The sequence below is a fragment of the Cimex lectularius genome, unplaced genomic scaffold (assembly GCF_000648675.2).
Source record: "Cimex lectularius strain Harlan isolate CLEC.00 unplaced genomic scaffold, Clec_2.1 scaffold45, whole genome shotgun sequence".
In the NCBI taxonomy this organism is placed as follows: Eukaryota; Metazoa; Arthropoda; class Insecta; order Hemiptera; family Cimicidae; genus Cimex; species Cimex lectularius.
The window spans coordinates 2,155,710-2,176,896 of NW_019392634.1; the positions used below are offsets into that span (position 1 = coordinate 2,155,710).

Here is a 21,187-nt window from a genome sequence, read left to right on the forward strand (position 1 = left end):
TGCTGCTTAAGTGGTTAAGTTGCATGTTTCCCTGGTTATAAGTTTAATTTAACCCGTTTGTTACGGCTCTGGTTTGTAAAGACTCCTGAGGTTAGGAAAAAAAAAAGTTTTCCTTCAAAAAATTGTAAAAAAATTCCAGAAGTTCAAATTGAAAAACCATCTCCATATTAACATTGATCATGGCACGGTCTTGATGAAAAAGTAAATTCAATTACTGCCAAGCTTTCAACCTTTTAAGGCCAAAAATCTTACACTCAATATTTCCAAGGACTGTCACACTGAGTTTGTCTTCAAAGAAATTTGAAATTGTCTGTGAAAAACTTAATTATGTCAATATGTAGACATATTTAAGATTGTGGAAAAGTAGTGCCATATACAACAAAACAATCACCTATTGTATAACACTAACCTAATTGAGGGCCAATGGGGTAATATTCCACCATCGACCCCTCTCACACTACACATTTATGCCAATAAATACAATCACTCTCAACTCAACATTAAGAACACAAAACTATTATTGTGTATACTAAAACAACTGTTTCTTACAAGAATCGGAACAGGGGACCGTGTGCCCTTCAATTAGGTGGAATACATCAAGCAACCTTTCTCTGCATGCCAGACACATACAATGCAGGAAAAAAGTTTATGTATTTTAAAATTTATGTAGTTTAAAAAAATATAAATTTACCTCTTAAAAAACTCGTTTTACTCACCCTAATAATATCAAATGGTAATCTTTAAAATGAGCCACACATTCATGTTCTGATAAATGGACTATACATTATTTTTAGTTCATTAGAGTTCATGGTCCGATTGACCAATTAACTTTTTTCAATTAATTAATCTTTATGTAAGGTATTGGCTGAGATAAAAAAATCAGTTCACGAGCGGGATTTGAACCCAAGACCTTCGGCTAAATACACCGCTGCTCTACCACTTGAGCTATTTGTGTCTTCGATCCTCGTATTACACATAACGATAAAAACTGATCATAGAATATTTGATAAAACAATATCTATTAAACATAAAAATACCTTGTAAATAATAAGCATCAGATGGTCTCCTTTCATATGTGGGAGACTGGGCAAAGGTGGAAATCGGTGGCCTCGAATGTGTAACTCTACCATGGTAAGTGTTGTGACCATGTACTGGACTATTTGTAACATTAAAGTAACCAGCGCTGTAATTCATCGAGTGATTAATTTCTTCTACTTCTTCGAATGATCTGTAAAAATAAAGACTCAATAATACTGTAAAATATACATTACAGCAAAACGATAAAAGTATTTACTTATTTTTATCCAAGTTCCTTAAATCGGGACCTAACCCAATACATGCTAGCATAGCTGACATGTTATACAAGGCAACTTTAAAAGGTGAGAGCCTAGTTTCGCCATTCATTGCTCCAGCTGGACTCCAATCTTACATAAAATAACCACACCAAAAAGAGATTAAACAGTTTTAATCACGATATATGGTACAAGAAATGTTCTTATAAATAATTATATAAGTATAATTATAAATATATTTATAATTCAAATTTTATTTTATTTTTTTATTCATGTTAATTTAATACAGCGGTAAAAATAATTTGAATGTAGAAGTTTAAAAAAAAAACTAAATACCATCTATTTTAACGCAAAATATTTTAATTGTTAATGCATTTTGGGCCACGTACATGGTCCCTCTTTTAAGCTCACTATTTAGCTAAACAGAACTCCAATTTCCATTCTCCAAAGTTTCATTTAGCTAAATAGTGAGCTCTGAAGAGGGACCAGGGTCGTAGCCCAAAATGCATTAGCAGTTAAAATATTTTGCCTAAAAATAAATGGTATATTTAATTTAAAAAAAAAAAAAACTTTCTAGATTTAAAATATATTTAAAATTTAAATGTACCAATAAAAGGTCATTTCATACAATTTGTAAAATACTAGGTTACATTTATTTTTTAAATATGTTTACAGACCTTGATGAGTTTGTTTTTCCAAATCTGGAGCTGAGCAGCTAAATTTTGGATTTCTCGTTTCAACAGGAGTACCGCCAACTGATGTGGCTTGTGGTCTTTGGCGGTTTCTTGACTTCTGATGGATTGAGCTAGGTCCCCACGTCTTACCTTTTGATTCTCCTCCTTTCACTGATTAGAATCATTTTTAAAAATTAAAAACCTTAAACTTACATGCATGTTAAAAAGCTTTATAATATTTTCTAAAGGTGCCAATAACAAAAAATAAAAAATTAAAAAATAAATTAAAGAACTTACAGGGTATGGCTTTCATTCTATGACTATTCGGTGAAAGAGGAGGGCTTATTGAGTGGTGCGGCGGTTGTACAGTAAATTTGTGCCTAAAATCTATAATAATACATTATTAAATATTTTGTCATACAAATAAAAATTAAATCATTTTACCAGAAGGAGAACTTATTTTCTGGCCTGGCTCTCTTTTCATGGCTTTAAGCATTGAACTTTTGAATTTCCCCTTCCTCCTGTTTGGTGTGGGGGTGCTCTGCATATCCATGAGTAAATGAATATGAAGTTCCCTTGTGAGCAGTTCAAATTCTTTTGCTTGCAGCATCTGCTCTTTTTGTTGCAGTTGTTTCTCCATCATAGTTTGCTTCATCTTTTCACGATTCAGCTCCTCTTCTCGACATTGTAACTCCTTTAATTTTTATAATGGAAATTACACATTTCAAACCAACAGCCATTAAACTTAGGATATGAGAGCTTTTTATCAATAATAATAATTTAGATCTAACTGATCTAATACAAGAAATATCACTTTTGTTATGAAGGCATGATTTGTATGTATGAATTTTTTTTTATTTATTTATTATTTTATGGAAAATTATATATATAATTATTATATATATTTTTGCAAGTAAAACTTTATTAGCAACTTATAAGTATAACTTATCATTCAAGGACAATAAAGCATTATTTTCATTATTTCAATTTGAAGATTCTAAAATTAGTTGAATGTTTAACAAAACCAATAATTCAAACATAATAAAAATAAAACCATTAAGTAAATATTGTTTGGTTTTACTAAAACAGGGAGATTGAAGAAAATTCAAACACAACACAATACTTTTTAGAAACCAACTAAAAAAACACCAAAAACTATAATACGTGTAATATTTTTTAAATTAGTGAATGCAATGACTGATCTACAGGGTCGTGTTGCCCCCATTTCATACATGCATCTGTGTTGATTACGAAATAAAGGACAAAATCATTAAAAAAACAGGCACAACTTTTTTTTTTGTCTGTATTCATTGTCTTACCTCCTCTTTAGAGCGATAGGCCTAAGCAAGCATGGAAAAAATGTACCAAAATTATTAATGTTCCAATATTTCAAACCCTGTGTTAGTTTTTATTTATTTATATCAAAATGTGACCTACACTCTCTTTATTTCGGATGTCCTTAAGTACTTTATCGATTTCAAGCCTCCATTTGTCTTGCATTGTGTGGAAGCTTTCGTATGGCGTTTTGGTAAATCCTGATTGCACAATGGAATCAAGTCGCTGGAGAATATGTTCAAATGAAGGTCTTTTGTGCGAGTCTGTCTCCCAGCAGGCTTAAAATTGTTTCTGCTATTAGAAATTGAACTGAGAAAAATCTATCTTAATTGAGATTCAATTCTACCTTCCATAAGTCTTTTCCATTCTATCGGGCAAGTACTTGGAATAGGAAGCTTTAGATGGTTTGAAGCGACTCCATAAGCTATCGTTAAAGGTTCAATATCCTTATAAGGAGCTTCACCAGTTAAAAGCTCCCAAAGAACAACACCAAAACTAAAACAAAAAATAAATTACGTAATTAAATTATTTAAAGATATTTATTTGGAAAAAAAAAAATTACCTCCAAACATCACTCGATTTGGAAAATGTAGATGATTTAATAACTTCTGGAGCCATCCAAGCATATGTGCCTGCTGCTGACATTCTGGTAGTAGTGTACACTTCTCGTGCCAACCCAAAGTCAGTTATTTTCAATGTTTTGAACTGTAGATTGTTACCATCGATAGGTTCCGCTATCAACACTAAAAATTAAAGCTCGTCAATTTTTGTTATATCTAGTATTTTTCGTTATAACATCTAAAATATGCTTTCAATTTTATTTTTGTTATCGTACACACCCCTTGAATTTTGCTAAAACTTAAAACTATGTCTCATAAGTATAATTAAAGAATATTTTTGATTGATAAATGTACTTAGGCAAAGGGAATCATTATATGGTGGTCATTACAATAACAAATTGGGGCCGATACCTGATAGGATTAGCCGAATAACTGTAGTAATGCAGAATCAGGAAGGTCTGGTTTACTTAGTAATGGATGAATTTAAGTATACGCTATTCTCTCCAAAATTGAAATTATGATATTTTTTATGTACTTGTCTTTTAATGTTAGAACCTATGTTTTTATAATTTAGGTATTTATTAAAAGATTTGGTTAGGATGAAAATCTCTCTCTATCTCAACAATAAATAATTAAGTTAAATAAAATATATAAATAAAAAATAAATTAATAATAATAATAAAATCACTTTTGTGCAGTTTAATATTCTTCTTATTAATTAATCTTTATATAAGGCATTGGTTGAGATCAAATAGTGTCACGAGTGGGATTCGAACCCACGACCCTCGGCTAAATATGCAGCTGCTCTACCACTTGAGCTACCATGACTTCGATCCACTCGGACGCTAACTTCCCATCTCAACCCCCTTTTAAATTTTCCCTCCTTTTTGCCATTTAGGAGTGGATCAAAGTCACCATAGCTCAAGTGGTAGAGCAGCGGTGGGTTATTAGCCGAGGGTCGTGGGTTCGAATCCCGCTCGTGACACTGACTGTTTTATCTCAACCAATGCCAATGCCTTATGTAAAGAATAATTAATTGAAAAACATTATTTGGCCAATCGGACCACGAACTCTAATGAATTCTTTTTATTAGCGTGTTCTTCCCCTTGCTCTTATTAAACACTCTAATTTTCTCAGCATGCTCCTAATTAAGCCTTTAATGTCATGAGTTATTTCATTCCAAATCTCACTAATGTAACTTTCAGCTCAGCTAAAGTTGTAAGCGGGTTATTACTTCATTATACCCAACATCTGAGCTAATTCCAAAAGTGCTCAATGGGGTGGCCCTTCTTATGCAGCAAACACTGACATCATTATTTTGCATAAAAAAGAATTGCTCGCCAATAACAGGAGTAAATGGCACCACATATTCCTCAAAAATGTCTGTCTCATAGATTTCTGCATTAAGTGATAGGCAATTACAAATATCTAACTGTCCATTTTGTCCATATGTATCTCCATTTTCTTGTATCATCTGTTTCTTGGAATATCCTCTAAAGATATTCCACTTCACACATAACTGAACCACCTCCAATGACCCTCTTCCAACACTGTTGTAATGGGTGTAGTGCACTTCACCTTGCTTGATAAATTTGAAGACATTGAAGACTTTCTTGAAGTTCTCCAAGAAAAAATAATTCACGATTACGATCAATTTGTTTAAGTATTGAAGGTTCTCACATTGATGAGGTAGACACTATCTCGGATCTCGGGGTTATTTTTATTAAGAATTGTGATTTTCGGAACCACATCCTTGCTATTAGGAATAAATCATTTACAAATTTATGATTCATACTCAGACAGTGTGTTGACTTTAAGAACCCTTTTGCAATAAAATTATCAATCTCTGGTGCGCAGTCAGAGAATGCCAGTGTTTTATGGTCGCAGGTTCTTTAGATGGGTCTCACATGATAGAAAGGGTACAGTGAATTTTGACTGTACCATATAACATTGGGGGTTTCAGGTTCAATGGTATTAGTTTTTTAACTGCATATTAGTCATCTGAGAATAAAACAATCACTATTTTTTATGGCTGTTTGAACTCTAATTTTTAATTTTAAGGTGGGATCATTTTTTATTTCTTTACAGGTACAGTAGGTACGGTCAAAATTTTTCCTGGTTCGGTTGCAGTTGCCTTCCAGTAATTCGTTTGTAAGTTTTGCAGATGGTCCTTCTATGAATCTCTTCGCATGCCTCATGCCTGTGCTATTATTGTTCTACCAGGTTTTGGACTCATTAAAGATCCATTTTAAGATGTATCCTCTTTTGTGGTAGGATGCTATGCCACAGTAGGGTTCAGGACCTAGGGAGTCCATGGCCCCCCCTCTTTGGCCACCATGTTAACCTTTTCGTTGCCTCTATGCCCTGAGTGCCTAGGGACCCTCATACCAGGATCAGCTTATTAGTGTCACCGTCTTCTGTTAGGAGCTCTATGCAGTTCCAAATACTCTTTGCCTTCACCTCGCATGAAGCGAGGGTCTTTAGAGCTATCTTTAGAGAAGATGGCTATCTTCCGGGAATGAATTCCTACCGCACAACACCTAGCTTTATCTTTTCCATCTTACCCATCCTTCTGCAGCCAGAACACGGATGGGAGGGACCCACACGCCGAATTTTTGGCACCAACTACCATTGGCATTGACAGCATCAAAGAATGCAGTTGTTAAAAACATAAGAAAAAAAAAATTAAAATTGCTTCCAGGTTGAAGTCTTTTCATATAGAATTTAAACAGATTCACAGTAAAATAGACACAAAAACCTGTCTTTTGATCAAAAGTATTAAGTTAATTTTTTTTAACAACTTGAAGAAAGTGTAAGAAAATGAAAATATAACATGACAAAAGTGAATCTACATACTCACCCCCATTTTCATAATTTCTATAAACTGAGTCTTTGCTCTTCCTATGATCCAAAAGAATACTTTAAAAAAATCATCAAAATCGGACCAGTAGATTTTGAGATTACCTGTTACAATACAACCTACTTTCTCTCTATATTAATATAGATAATATTAGTATAGATTACTGCTACGAACTGGCAGTGGGCCTGGGCATATCATTTGTAGCCACAAACAAATTCCAAGTTATTTTCGTCTTCTTTTATCTTACTGTTAGCCTTACTTATTATTTTGAAAATAATACTGTTTTAAAGAGTATACTGTTTGCGAATTGACGAAAAAATAAAAGCACTAGATGTAAATGACTGTCGTCTTAGAAAATAATTAAAATTTATAATGACTCAAAACGAAGCTTTATAAACAATCGGCCGCTCGGAATAAATAATAGTTAAAATAGCCGATTTTAAAATATAATTGACGTTCTAAATGAGTGTGTAAAAGACGTGAAAAGGTGATAAAAGTAAGTGGAAAATGATAAGATGAAATAAATTGCGGCGATATAAAGGGTGGAGAGAACTGCTGGCGGGGGCGCCCCAGGTGCGATCGTACTTGACACAAATACAAAGACGATAAAGGTTGTGTACTATAATTAAAAATAAGGAAGAGTGGATAAAAATAAACGTCTCACCATTAGATGATTTGAGGTCGCGATGGATGAGGGAGATGGGGGCTCCGTTATGCAGGTACTCCATGCCCCTTGCAATCTGTATGGCCCAGTGGACGAGGACGTCCGGGCGGATCTTTTTCCCCGTGAGAACACGGTTGAGTGAGCCTCCTCTCGCGTATTCCATCACGAGGCATAGGTTGGACCCTTTCGTGCAGACGCCTTTGAGGCCGACGATGTTCTCGTGTTTGAGGAGCCAGAAGAGCTTCGCCTCCTGCATCACGTTTTCCAGGACGGTCTCCGTGTCCTCGCCGGGCCCGTGCCTCGCCGCCTTCACGGCCACCTCGACGTCGCCCCAGACACCCCGGTAGACTTTCCCGAAGCCTCCGGCCCCGATCACTTCTTCCAATTTGAGCTCGTTGAAGTCGATCTCAGTCGGCCGGATCCGGCTGAATGCGCTGTTCAGCTCGCTCTCCTCCGCCACGAAGTTGGACGGGAATATTCCGACCCTCTTACCGATCTTGCCCGTCCACCAACCTTCGTCCCCGGAGACCTTCGAGTCTTTGGAGAGCACCTGGACGATGTCCCCTCTCCGGAGGGTGAGCTCGTCCTCGCCGTTGCTCTTGTAGTCGTAGGTCGCCGTGCAGAGGGGCATTGCTCCATCTTGGTATTCGTGGTTGATGTAGCCCGGACTGTTCCTGTAACTGTAACTCGAATGGGGCGAACTGTTCAGGCTGTTTTGAGTCGATGTCCTCGCGTAAACGTCATCGTCGAATCCGGTCCTCGAGTGGTCCATCGACGTCAACGAGGGAGGCATTCGTTATCTGAGGGATGGATATTAAATCCACCCAGGCCCGAATCGTTATCCGTACGTCGAAAATCGAAATCCGTTTTCGACTCGCTCATCTGTAACAAAATATCGTCGTTTCGAATGCGGCTCGGTATCATCGACGGATCAGCGTGTCATCCTCCCTCCCAGGTGACGGATGCGGATCGAATCGGAAAGGGTCGAGGTAGAAAAAAGGGACCGACTGCGAATCTGACACAAACGAAATCAACACAAAAACACTACCACCATTTTGAACTCGGAGAAGACTATTTTCGTTCCCACGGCCGGCCGGATCGGAAAGAGGCGAGGGACGGCGATAAAGAAGGCCATGGCGCCTCCCATATCGGCATGTCCCGTTCCCTGTTTTCCGACCATCTCGTCTCTACTCTCCTTCCTCTCCTCCGTCCCGTAAGAGAAACATGGCGTCAGGTGTACGTACACATTCACATAAACGAATATTATTTCTTTTCATCAAAACTCTTCTGACGTGATCCCTTCTTTATACCGTCATTCATTTTCAGACCTTATACACTTATCCGGACAACTTCCGAGCGTACAAAGTCTTGGTCGCTGCCCAGTACGGCGGAGGTAACGTGAAAGTCGCCCCCGGCTTCGTCTTCGGTACGACCAACAAGACACCCGAGTTTCTCAAGAAATTCCCTCTGGGAAAGGTAAGCGGCTGGTGGGCCGATGTACGAAACTATCCTCACGTCCACCCCGTGGCCCGGTTCGGCTCGACCGACGGCCACATGGCCTAACCTACAACCATCCTTGATATTTATTTTATGTGTTAAACCATTAAAAGAGGTCTTCGCCCTTTAGGTGCCTGCTTTTGAGACGTCTGACAACCAGTACCTCACGGAAAGCAATGCCATCGCCTATTACGGTAAGCGCTTCTTTTCGTTCGACGACTTATCAGGCACCGGACTTGCTGGCAGGCCGTTCTAGAAAGTCCCCCTCCCTGTGATGACCAAGTCTTAAGTCCGTATTCTTTACAGAAACCTCCTCGTACCAGGGTTTCAAAAAATCTGACAAAAGGGGTATATTACTTATACCCTTGAAATCAACGCTCATCCTATACCACATTATTTAAGAAGTATTTTATTTGAAAATCCCGTTTTCTTATTTCCTCTGGTGTTTGAATTGTTAAATGGGTAAAATTTTGTGTTAGTGGGGTAAATGTGGATTAGCCTCCTTTCACTTAAGTTGACCCAGGTCTGCTTTGCACAGTTGTTGGAACTGTTTTGTTTAAAGGTACTTTTACACATGAGAGGAACTCGCAGCGGGAGCTCTTGAGAATTACTCTCAGAGCCCTTTGCACAAGAGAGTGAAATTCGCCCGAGTGCGTACTCTGAGAACAATTCTCACACTTCATAGATGTCTTCAACACAAAAAAGAGAAGTAGCAGCAGTGCTATTAGTTTTGTGCTTATTGGAAAAAAAGTGGGTCATCATGGATGCGAATGATTTATCATTTAAGCGTGTACCATGCTTAGCATAGCAATTGGAACTTGAAATTTTGGAATTTTTGCAGATTTTCAAGTGTTGAAGTTGATTTGTTTGCCACTGCAATGAGAGAAACAATTCTGTTCATGAGCATCTTATGGTTGCCTTACGATTAATTTCATAGGGAACAATTGAAGTCTGATGCTAATTTTTCCATCACAATGTTTTTTTAATACTTTATTTTTTGAAATCTGGATGTCCCAAAAAAGATTGGATTCAATTTGTATGCTTCAGTGAGCTTGCAAACATTGTGGGTCCATTTTTTTTTATTGGATTTGGTGTTTTACTCTCGGCAAATTAAAAAAAAAAATGTTATTGAGAGAATTCTCTGAGAACATGGGGAAAAGGTTTACACTAGCGAGGAAGATGCAACATTGCACCCCTCAGACTTTTCCCTCTACTTTCAATGAGAACTCTCTGAGGCCTTTACGCTTGTGCGTTTTACTCTCGAGAGTAAAGAAATTCATGTGTAAATGCACCTTAAGAATGAAACATGCTAGGATCCCTAATAGTTAAAAAGAATCTGCTGTTTGGTACATTTTTGAACAGGTAATACCTTGAAAGTGTATTTCTATTGTGCGAGAATCACTCATGAAATGGCTGTCTTGGGTTTAACGATGTCCACAAGGTGAGTCATATCACTCTGTAAGACAAGTACGCCATTCTTATACTGACTCCAGCATCAGTTTGCTGTCATGGTGATACTTTATGTTAAGATTAAAATGAAAAACGAATAAAACACCACATTTTCTTCAGCACATACTCGTTCTAATTATTATGCTTTTATTTTTAGCATACCACAAAAATCGATAGCACTTGATACAGTTGCTAATGGTTCGTTCTAAATTTCGAGTTGAATGGCTAAGGACTGACCAGTTACCAGTGGAGCCCTCTTGCAGGGGCATCCACTCTCTTGTTGCCCCCTTAAGATATAACTTAATTTATTTTAGTTTTGCAGTTTAGTACTATCTTTGATCTAATGTTTGAGCTTTGATGGCTGCCTGGATAACTGACATAATTATATTCTTGTTTCTGTTCTGTCTGTTTAAATTGCACTGAGTACATAAATTTCATTGACAAGCCTGAAAAATTGCTGATATATTTCCCTATCAGTTCTGAGTATTTGATTCCAGTAGTGAACACTCCTGTCCACATACCTTCTCGCGTTCTACATCAGTGTACCAGCAGATGTTGCTGTTCTCATCAGAGGGTTTTTTTCCCTCTTTCCTACTCCTTGGTACTTAGATCTGTACAGAAATTGTGCTTAAATTCAAAAATCCTGTTCACATCATTCCTCAGGGCCATGATTATCATGTTCCTTCATTACGCTGTTATCCCTCCATTTAAGTTTTGGAAGTTTCTCTTTAATAAAATTGTAATAAAATAACACGAAAAAAAAAAAAAAACAAGATAAAAGAGATAACAATTGTTAACAAAGTTATGCTTTTAAAAATCTATTTTCCAAATTATATTTACAAGAATAATATCTGAATAATTTGCCAAGTAATATTTGTACAATTGATTGGACAATAAAGGAGATATTATAAAGTGTAAATTAATATTTAACAACTGATAAATTGTCTGGTGTTTGACTTTTATAATAAAACTTATCAAAAGGTAACAAAAAAAGTAGATAGGGGAAAACAAGTTAAATAAGAGTTTTATGTATTACTTTTCTATATTAGTGACAAATTTAATTATTAACCAAAATGTGATATATTAATTGGTCAAACGGAATTAGTGAATTTAAGAAATTAACCAAATTTTTTTTACTTGGTAAAATAAAAATAAACTAGACAACTAAGAACATGAGAGGAAAAGAACAGATTCAAAAATTTGTTAACTTTGCAGGAAAACGTAAATAAACTGACTCAGTAGAATTTTCTTGAAATAATCGGCATCCTATTTCAGGCTCCCATTTCCAAAACTTCTGGGTGCTTACTGTCATTCAAAAAATTAATTTTCCTGAAGTAGTTGGTTTGTGGAAGGAAATTGAGGCTTCATTTCAATTTTTACTTCTCTGCTGTACTCTATTTTTATTATTCATTATACAGCATCCTTTTTTTTGGGGGGGGGGGGTCTTTTCTTCATTAGCCCAAACCCATTACCTTTCCAGCCTGGGGTGTTGACCCAAAGCCATTGCGTTTTCAGGCCATTGGCTCAAACTATGAACCACTGTTCTGTTCTGGCTGGTGTTGAATTAAAGTTAATGCTATTGAAAGAATGAGCTCTTATGAAAAAAATCACTTTTGCATTTTCCTAATATTAGGTGAATTATTCTGTTTTCTTAACTTTTAAGTTGGGTTTCCATTATGCGAAACTTGTCTCATATTGTGGAGCTCTAGCAGGGACTGAAACATTTACATGAGGATGTTTCATGGTGAGCCGACTGATTTAGTTTTTTATAGCTCATCAAAGTGTTTCATGTTGATCGTTTCTCTCCGGGTAAACGCATGTCTTGAATGTGAGAATGAAACAAGAAAATTCAGCTTAACTGAATGTATCACACCTATCGATTTTTGAGGGTTGTTAAAGATAAAACTCATAATAAAATTATAAAAATATGTTTTTCTTTTGTACATAAAGTATCACCATGATAGCAAATGCTGATGCAGCAGTTTGTTTAGTTATAAACAGCATGCTTGTCTCGTGCAACTGATGGCTCACCTTGTTTCCCCTCTATGTTGCTAAATGTTTCATCTCGTGGAAATGGTTAACCCGAGATGGCGTTTCACAAGTAAATATCATGTTTACTTATGCGAGTAATTTTTTTGCGCAGTGGAAACCCTGCTTTAGAGTGTGATGCACTAACCACTGCTAATGTGCCCTCAAACATACTTTATGCTAAGAATTATTAAGTTTGTACAATGAAATTTCCAAACAAAATTAAATTTAAAAATGTATTAATTTTATGCTTTCTATAAAAGTTTTTTTTAATATTGAAATGATTTCTTTCAAATTTGTTTTTGCAGTGAGCAGTGACCAACTTAGGGGAGGAAATGCAGTTGAAAAAGCCCAAGTTGTTCAATGGTTGAGTTATGCTGATAATGAAGTACTTCCAGTTGTCAGTACATGGGTTTTCCCTTATATGGGAATGCTTAATTTTGACAAGAAGGTAGTTTTAAGAAAAAATAAAATAAAATTTTTTTTGAAGAGTGCAAATAGAAATAGTAAAATTGATTGAATTTTATAGGTAGTAAATGGTGCCAAAAATGACATGACTGAACTGCTCAACAAATTGAACAGTTATCTATTAACGAAAACATATCTCGTCGGAGAAAGGGTTACTTTGGCTGACGTAGTGATGGCTTGCACATTGTTGAACGCTTACCAGCACGTCTTTGATCCGACCTATAGAGCTGCATTTAAAAACGTCAACCGTTGGTTTCTCACTGTTGTAAATCAACCTAAAGTCAAAGCTGTTCTTGGTAATGTTAAGCTGTGTGAGAAAGAACCGGAAGTCCCCGCTGGACCGAAAGCTGAAAAGCAGGGAAAGAAGGAGAAAGAACAAAAGCCTAAAGAAGAAAAGCCAAAACAAAAAGAAGCCGCTCCCCCTGCTGATGATTTAGATGAAACAGAATTGGCCCTTCGAGCTGAGCCTAAATCTAAGGATCCTTTTGAACCTTATCTACAAACAAAGAGCACTTTTGTCTTAGATGAATTCAAGAGATGCTATTCCAATGAGGAGGTTACCGTGTCGATTCCTTTCTTCTGGAACCATTTTGATAAAGAGAATTATTCCATTTGGTTTGGCGAATACAAATACAACGAGGAACTTAAAAAAGTCTTTATGAGCTGTAATTTAGTAACAGGTGATTTGTGATAACACTATTTGGAATATGTATAATACTTAAATATAAATTGTTTTTCATCATTAAATTGTATTTTAGGAATGTTTCAAAGATTAGGTAAAATGTGCAAGCATGCATTTGCCTCAGTTTGTGTTTTTGGCAAGGACGATGACAATTCAATCTCTGGTGTCTGGGTTTGGAGGGGTCCAGGACTGGCTTTTGAGGTAAGAAAAAGTACAATGTAAACTATTACTCACCTTTGAGGTACTAACATTGTATTAATATTATAATTGCAGCTTAGTCCTGATCTCCAAGTAGATTATGAATCTTACACTTGGACCAAATTAGACCCTGATAATGCTGATCACAAGGCAACAATTGATAACTACCTTGCCTGGACTGGTAAAGACAAACAAGGGAGACCTTTCAATCAAGGCAAAGTTTTCAAATAAAGAAGTTGATCATTGATCTTATTTAATATATATGTTTAAAATATTGTGCCTTATTTGTATTCCTTTCATTCACTTTGTATTTAAACAGCAGTGGCTTTTCTAGATGTAAAACAGATAGAGGTTATTGAGCTACAGATTCTCTCATGCCAAGATCTCTCCTTGCACCGGAAAAATGGAAAATTTTCATATTTATTTGGTGTTTTTTTTTACATAAATTAATTTTCTTTTTTCTCTTTTTAATAAGGGCGCACCTGAATTGTTGTGAAGATATTTTGTATACTGAAGAGGGGCAGGCTGCCTCAAAATATATACAGTTTGTAAAAGAACATGGTAATATCAGTTCTATTAATTAAAAAAACTACAATCATGATGGCAGTAAATTGAATTTAAATTAACCACTTGCATGAATAGTTAAACTAGAAAATGATACAGGTAATTTCTTTTGCATTCAAATTACACAGAACATTACTGCTTTTGTTCACCCTCCGTTCAAACTCTTAATTTAAATTTATCCAGCTCTGTCTTGTGACCAATGACAGATTTTCTCTGCAAAATTTTATTAACTTATCCTCATTACTCTTCATCTTGTCTAGTCCATACAAGTTTTTGTAGCAAATGGTATATTTTATATGGTTTTATAAATTCTCCCTTATAAGAAGTGCTAAAAAGTAGCAATGAGCATTGGAGAAAGGTCACCATCAACCAATAGTATGCTGGTCGAAGTGTGGGACAACCTAATATGCCACGGAACCGAATTACACAGATGCACCCCAGCAACTCTTAAATTATCATTCATAGATATTGAATTATGATACACGCTACTTATATTTAAACTACGGGAAGAATTAAAATAGAAGGTAAAATTAAAAATAAGTACAATAGGCAGAGCTTATTTTTTATTTTAAAAAAGTAAATAAGAGATTGGAGTTTAAAGTATTCAAATAAATTAATACCCGGAATGAAAATGTGTTGAGATGACATACAAATCTTTTTCAATTATTAAAAAGTATCCTAATTTTTTAAATAGAAGTGTGATTAAGAGAAAAAGAGTAGGTAGTACTCCAATAAGTAAAATACAAGTCTTCATTAGTCAGTTGGAGTGTTTGAGAAGAATTTATGATAGTTACAAAGTGAATGTAAAGTCCCATTCACCCTTCTAGCTACAGAGCCTAAAGAAATATCCCAAGATAATCTGGTATTAAAAGTCACATGGTTTTTATACCTGTTGAGAGGAAGGTATTCACCAAGAGTAATGTAAGAAAAATCCTCAATGACATATGTCTGTTGTAAGTAATTATAGATTGGGATTTGAGAGGGTTAAGTTTGAAGCCCAATTAATAAAGCTAAAAAAGTGTTAAGTTAAATGGAATCAGGGATTAAAAGAGAACATTGTGTATAGATTTAGGCATCGTCAGCATATAATTGTAATTTGGAGTAATTTAAATAAGAAGGTAGGTCGTTAATAAAAATTGAAAACAATAAGGATCCTAAAATTGCACCTTGAGGACGTTAGACGACTGGAAGGACAGATGAATTCGTTATTAGGTAGTTTGAACTTGTTTATGACCTGACAAATCATAGGATATTAATTTTGAACTAGAGGACGGAAAACCAAATTTTCAAGTTTCCAAATAAGTAAGGTCATGGTTGGCCATCCCGAAAGCATTGGAAAAGTCAAGCAGCACTAACAGTGCATTCTTGAATATCTATGCCTCCGAGTTACTAATTTTTAGTAAGGCCTATTCACAGCTATGTTGATGTCGAAAACCAGATTGAAAAGTTGTAAGCAGTGAATGAGTATCAAGATAGTTAATTTGTTTAAGCATATTAATTTCTAGAGTTTTAGATAACAAGAGTAGAATACTTATAGGTGAAAATCATTTCATCAATTAATCTGAAAGTTGTTACATTTACATTTTAGGTGCAAATAATAGAATATAGGAAGATTATTAAAATTTCACTTATTAGAACATGTTGAGAAATTTTTCAGTTTTGTGCTTCCTGCTTCCGTCGTATCCCCCTCTAATGCTCGAGTAAGAGAAATAGGTTTTACTGTTGTGACGTTTTGAACTTAAAAAGGTGAAAAAGCCCCTTACATAAGCGTTTGAAAGACGAGGACTGCTTAAACTGCCAGCTAAGTAGACACAAGAAGATATAAATAGCATCGCGCGATAGCCCCTCTACAAGTTCTAACCACTTCATAGTTCATTCACAATTAGTACCAAGCTCTCTTCCCGGCGGCACGGAGCCGGGTGCTCGTTCATCCCTCAATTCCATACGCCTATCGCTCAACGAACTTACGAATAGTTTATAATAAAAAAAAATGGATGTTAAAAAGTTTTTGAAAGACGCCGCTATACAAATAGGATCCGGCGGTTCTGCAGGTATTCGACTCGTTGATTAATAACTTTAAACCGACCACCTTTCAAAACGTTATCGGACGATTTCAGGGTTTGTGGAAGTTTGCATCATGCATCCGTTGGACGTTGTCAAGACGAGGCTCCAGTTGCAAAACCAAATCAAAAAGGGCAGCCCACACCACTACACAGGGATTGTCGACTGTCTTGGAAAGATGAGACAGCACGAAGGGGTTTTCGCATTTTGGAAAGGGATCATTCCGCCTATTCTGGCAGAAACTCCGAAACGAGCCGTCAAAGTTATTTCTAAAACATTACTAGAGAATTTTTATTTTGATTAGGAGAAGTAACGATGTTTTGTTTTCAGTTTGTTTCGTTTGAACAGTATAAAAAAATTTTCTTGTTCGGCTCACCGACGCCGACTCCTTTGGTAATTGTTTCAACCCGTTCGGCGGGTCTTCAAACCTCCAAAAAATCCTAATGCGTTTCGTTTACAGACTTTTTCTTTGGCGGGCGTCTTCGCCGGCATGACCGAGGCCTTTTTCGTCAACCCGTTCGAAGTCGTCAAAGTGACGATGCAATCCGACAAAACGCACATGAAAGAGCTTCCGAGCACATGGACGACGACAAGGCGGATTATCGTTACGCAGGTGCGTCAATTGAATAACGGATGAGGTACAATTCTGAGAGATTTAAATTTACGAGATTACGCCTTCTTCCCTTGTAATATGGAGCGCTCCTTGTCACACACAGCCTCACCTGATTCTAATCTCGTATTTATGGTTTTTATAAAGAATTATCGTTCTCACGCCTTCTAAATTACATTATTTACGAAAAGAAAATTGTCCGCAGCTTTATCATAAAAGACATTTTGTACATATAGTTCTATAAAATTTGCAGTATTTTTTAACACCACTTATTTTTTTAATTACATATTAACACGGTATTTCTGCCAAAAGCCCGCCAAGGAGGTACAATTTCAAAAGCACGTAGTTTAACTAAAACTTTTTAGCTGGCTGCGTATCTTAAAAGCACGTCGTGAGAACTAAAACTTCGTGACCGGCTTGCTTATCTTCGAAGCACGCATTTTTAAAAGCTTGTCTTGTTAACTAAAACTTTTTAGCTGGCTTGCGAATCTTCAAAATCACGTCCTGTTAACTAAAACTTCGTGACTGGCTTGCTTGTCTTCAAAAGGACGAATTTTTAAAAACATGTCCTATTAACTAAAGCTTTTTAGTTGGCTTGCACAACTTCAATAGCACAGTTTTAAAACTGTCCTGTTAATTAAAATTTTCTAGCTGGCTTGCGTATCTTCAAAAGCACGCCGTATTATCTAAAACTTTATAATTACCTTGCTTAAAAGTACGTTAGCAAAGATAAGGCAAAACGTACAATTTTTAAATACTTCTCATGGTTGTTTATACAGGTGATATAGAAATATGAAATGTTGACCGATGACAATAGTTACATAAGTGTTTTAATTGCTGTTTGTTCATTTAATTCCAAAATACACAATAAACAATTACCATTACACTGCACCTTCGGGTCAATAAACTTCAAAGTTGCTTAGATCATTATTATTTTACAAATAATATAAAAAAAGTTGTTTTGGAGGAAACAGGGTTTACATAGTACTTTTGTAAATATTTTGTTTTGTGCCCACTAGTGTGCCATAATTGAAACATTAGCATAAATGTGTAGGATGAGATAGTGAGTAATAATATGTGCAGAGGGTGATGTAATATAAGTAATTCACCACCAATTGAGTGAAAGGAATGTAAATAAGAAAGAACATAATTAATAGTGTGAGATTTTGATTGGGTTTGAATTTTGAAACTTTCATTGGGGGTTGAAATGACCCAACAGCCGTTAGCCCGTGAAGCCCAACCCCAATGGCCTCGTACTGTCAACATTTGGAGCGGGTGATTCTCGAGGCCTGCTGGTAATTTATTTTAAATTGTACTGTACATGTGTGTGCAGATTTGTGCTTATGTAAATCATTTAAGAATGCAAGAAAAATAATAATAAGATTATTACACAACACATGAAAAAATACAAACAACTCAAACCAGAAAATAAACTTAACTCGGCAAGGTAACCATTTGCCGGAGTTTGGATTAATTATTAACTAAATCCTACAAAGTAAACATACAAACGCATTGAGCTAAATAAAAATAATAATATACTAAATGTATTACTTATTACAAAATACTAAATAATAAACTAAATATTTTCCAATGCATCGGCAGTATATGAATAGATATAAACAGAATATAAATAATACATGAATTAAAACATATAGAAAGTAAATTAAGGTCCAAAACATATTAAAGAAACAGAAAGAGAAAATAAAACTGAGTGTATTCAATGTCCTAGAAAATCAATGAACTAGAGATGAGATTGAGAAGCTGAAGTATTCAAGTCCCAAGAGGCAGATCGGGGAGAGGGAGACAAATACTAAAAAATACTTATTGTTAGTTAAATTCACTTAGTATTGGACTTCAATATGCCAACTAAGAATGTTTTAAACCTATTAAAAATCTTTCCATTGTATTTAGTATTTTAAAAAGTTATGAGATTTCTTTCAAGAGGACTACAGGGTGATGATTCAAGAAAGTCTATTTCCAGTGTATAAAAGAAATTTATGAAAATTTCTGCTTTCTTTTATCCAAACTGTTTTAAAGATATAAAGCCGTAAATATTTAAAACAAGAACATATTTTAGTTGAAATAATGTCAGATGCGTTTTGGCTTTTTGCCATCTTAATAAAAAGTGCTTCAAAATATCAACGTAAAAATGCTACAGATTTGTAGATTCTCATGAAACATATACTTTGAATTAAGCAATGTATAGAATAACACACCTGCAAATCATTTTGAGTTTTGCAATTCATTTGTCAGATTTGCAAGTCACTATCTACAATCTGCACTGGAAAACATAGATTTCATTCAGTCTGATGATTAGCATTGAACGTTTTTAATATGGATCTCTATGAAATAAGTTCATAAGTAGAACCATCCTTTTCAACTATTGAAATGATAGACTCTCTATGTCATAGCAACACTGATTGTGGCAAAAAAGTGAAAAGCATAAAACAGATTAAACCAGTAAGGATACACAGACCAAAATGAGCTCTTAAAAAAATGCATTAATGTTTAGTTTGCCTTTGTCTGTTGCTGACGATATGAACCAGCGCATTAACCAAATTTACTGTTTAGAATGGCAATAAAAAAAGAATATTTTTGTTTCAGGGGTTTGGAGGGAAAGGTCTATACAGGGGCATTACTGCTACCATTCTGCGTAATATGGTTTTTAATGGCATATACTTTGGTTTTTACCATTCTATGAAAGGAAAACTCAGTGGAGTTAAGGTTAATAAAAAATAAATAGCATTTTCTTTAAAAAAAAAATTAAAATTTTTTTATCATCGACCTTTTTTAGGATCCAAGGCTGGAATTAATATACAAGTTAGGACTCGGATTTGTCTCTGGTGTCCTTGGTTCCTGTTTTAATATTCCATTTGATGTGGCTAAAAGCAGGATTCAAGGACCTCAGCCAACTCCTGGACAAATTAAATATGCTTCGACAGTAGACACTATGATGATTATTTACAAAGAAGAAGGGTAAGATAAATGTTTATTAAAATTTAAGCAGGACATACTCATTTGATATTTTATTATTTGATCATTGAAAATTGCCAATAATTGCTGCTTTAAAAAACCAAATATCTGTTAGTGTTTGAAAATTTGAGCATGTTATGCTCTTTTTAATCTTCTTATCTTCTTTATTTATGGTTTATTTTAACTGATTTGTAAATCCTTATATTTTATGAATGGATATAGCTATAGTGTTTACTACCAGATAAATGATTTTAAAAAGCATAATGTGCAGTTGTGTTATTATTATTTTTGTTTTCAGATGGCGAGCTTTATATAAAGGGCTTGTTCCCAAAGTGATGAGACTTGGTCCTGGTGGAGCTATAATGTTAGTTGTATATGAGCATGTCCATTCTTATTTAACCACAATTTACAATACTTGAAAGTATACACTTTTTTTTAGTATGTACTTAATATGTAATTATATTAAAAAAATAGAATATAATGATTTATTTTTTTAAACAAGCTCTTTTATTTACTCCTCGACCCCTTTGTTGTTTTTCTGTTTAGTCAGATTATTTAGGGAAGAGCCAAGTTGAATCCCTAAACGTTATCTATTGTAATGCAAAAATGAATATATAAAAATGTTTCACTTAAACTTTGACTTGTAAAAAATCAAATAAATCTATACTCAGAACTCTGGGATAGCCAATTTGTTTTTTTCTTTTTCAACGGTGTTGCGAATCTTTGTTAAAAAAAAAGAAATCTAAAATATTGTGTGTTTTAATACTTTGGCATTAGTTAATTAGTTAAGTGTGAAGTTTGTAATAGTTTAATTTCTTTTGTATTCATGTATTATTTTTTAAATTATTTTTTGTATGTTTTTTATTTATTTTATTATAATTTAAATGAAGCACATTCTATTTGAACTACTAAAATTTTTACTCTTATCGGTGTGATCATGTCATCGATCAGGTGTAATAAAATTAATTATTTTTTTAGTTCGCCAATGATAGTTCATAATTAACACTATTAATAGTACAGTATTATTAGAAAATTATAGGTTGCAAAAGAAAATTACTCTTAAGGCTAGTGTACAATAATAAATTTTGTTTGAGTATCAATATCTGATAGCTGTAACAATTATTTATTTTTTAATGTTTTTTCATTTTATACCTCTGACTAGGGGCTGGTGCTTTGTATTGTCAGACCCAATATTAAAAAAATGTAAGGCGATGAGAATTAAAAACAGTGGTTCTTTATACTCAGAGTTGGTATCAATTGCAATTTTAAATT

The 21,187-nt window shown here is 34.9% G+C and overlaps 3 protein-coding genes across 5 annotated transcripts in view; 2 read left to right on the top strand and 1 right to left on the bottom strand.

The window, feature by feature from the left end:
• LOC106662728 (mitogen-activated protein kinase kinase kinase 9) overlaps positions 1 to 8,446 on the bottom strand; it is a 14,655-nt gene extending 6,209 nt beyond the window's left edge. The window contains exons 1-10 of one of the 3 annotated variants that reach the window (XM_024225329.1): positions 7,386 to 8,446; positions 3,864 to 4,044; positions 3,648 to 3,796; positions 3,404 to 3,579; positions 3,286 to 3,306; positions 2,411 to 2,660; positions 2,264 to 2,353; positions 1,970 to 2,137; positions 1,295 to 1,424; positions 1,038 to 1,228 (exon numbers count right to left, since the gene is read on the bottom strand). In XM_024225329.1, coding sequence (XP_024081097.1) covers positions 1,038 to 1,228; positions 1,295 to 1,424; positions 1,970 to 2,137; positions 2,264 to 2,353; positions 2,411 to 2,660; positions 3,286 to 3,306; positions 3,404 to 3,579; positions 3,648 to 3,796; positions 3,864 to 4,044; positions 7,386 to 8,178 — 2,149 coding nt within the window. In that variant the 5' untranslated portion in view covers positions 8,179 to 8,446. The remainder of the gene's footprint in view (positions 1 to 1,037; positions 1,229 to 1,294; positions 1,425 to 1,969; positions 2,138 to 2,263; positions 2,354 to 2,410; positions 2,661 to 3,285; positions 3,307 to 3,403; positions 3,580 to 3,647; positions 3,797 to 3,863; positions 4,045 to 7,385) is intronic. The other 2 variants (XM_024225328.1, XM_014386971.2) reach the window with 2 other exon arrangements.
• Positions 8,447 to 8,512: 66 nt separating this feature from the next.
• LOC106662730 (elongation factor 1-gamma) lies at positions 8,513 to 13,981 on the top strand. Its single transcript, XM_014386974.2, has 7 exons — positions 8,513 to 8,621; positions 8,712 to 8,861; positions 9,013 to 9,076; positions 12,668 to 12,810; positions 12,889 to 13,507; positions 13,586 to 13,710; positions 13,783 to 13,981. Exons 1-7 carry the CDS (start codon positions 8,610 to 8,612, stop codon positions 13,936 to 13,938), a joined length of 1,269 nt encoding a protein of 422 aa, XP_014242460.1. The 5' UTR covers positions 8,513 to 8,609; the 3' UTR covers positions 13,939 to 13,981.
• A 1,967-nt stretch (positions 13,982 to 15,948) lies between these two features.
• Positions 15,949 to 20,363, top strand: LOC106662910 (mitochondrial 2-oxodicarboxylate carrier). Its single transcript, XM_014387357.2, has 7 exons — positions 15,949 to 16,322; positions 16,389 to 16,594; positions 16,663 to 16,725; positions 16,793 to 16,945; positions 19,547 to 19,666; positions 19,737 to 19,918; positions 20,214 to 20,363. The coding sequence occupies exons 1-7, from the start codon at positions 16,262 to 16,264 to the stop codon at positions 20,332 to 20,334; spliced, it is 906 nt and encodes a 301-aa protein (XP_014242843.1). The 5' UTR covers positions 15,949 to 16,261; the 3' UTR covers positions 20,335 to 20,363.
• Positions 20,364 to 21,187: the final 824 nt, after the last annotated feature.

What these genes read in the sequence shown, in the direction of transcription:
- LOC106662730 (XM_014386974.2), top strand. An exon ending in AGAAATTCCCTCTGGGAAAG is followed by an intron (nt 8,862 to 9,012) that starts GTAAGCGGCTGG and finishes TTCGCCCTTTAG; the next exon opens with GTGCCTGCTTTTGAGACGTC. An exon ending in GTCCAGGACTGGCTTTTGAG is followed by an intron (nt 13,711 to 13,782) that starts GTAAGAAAAAGT and finishes TTATAATTGCAG; the next exon opens with CTTAGTCCTGATCTCCAAGT.
- LOC106662910 (XM_014387357.2), top strand. Translation starts at nt 16,262, where the DNA reads ATGGATGTTAAAAAGTTTTTGAAAGACGCCGCTATACAAATAGGATCC. An exon ending in CACCGACGCCGACTCCTTTG is followed by an intron (nt 16,726 to 16,792) that starts GTAATTGTTTCA and finishes TTTCGTTTACAG; the next exon opens with ACTTTTTCTTTGGCGGGCGT. An exon ending in ATTATTTACAAAGAAGAAGG is followed by an intron (nt 19,919 to 20,213) that starts GTAAGATAAATG and finishes TTTTGTTTTCAG; the next exon opens with ATGGCGAGCTTTATATAAAG.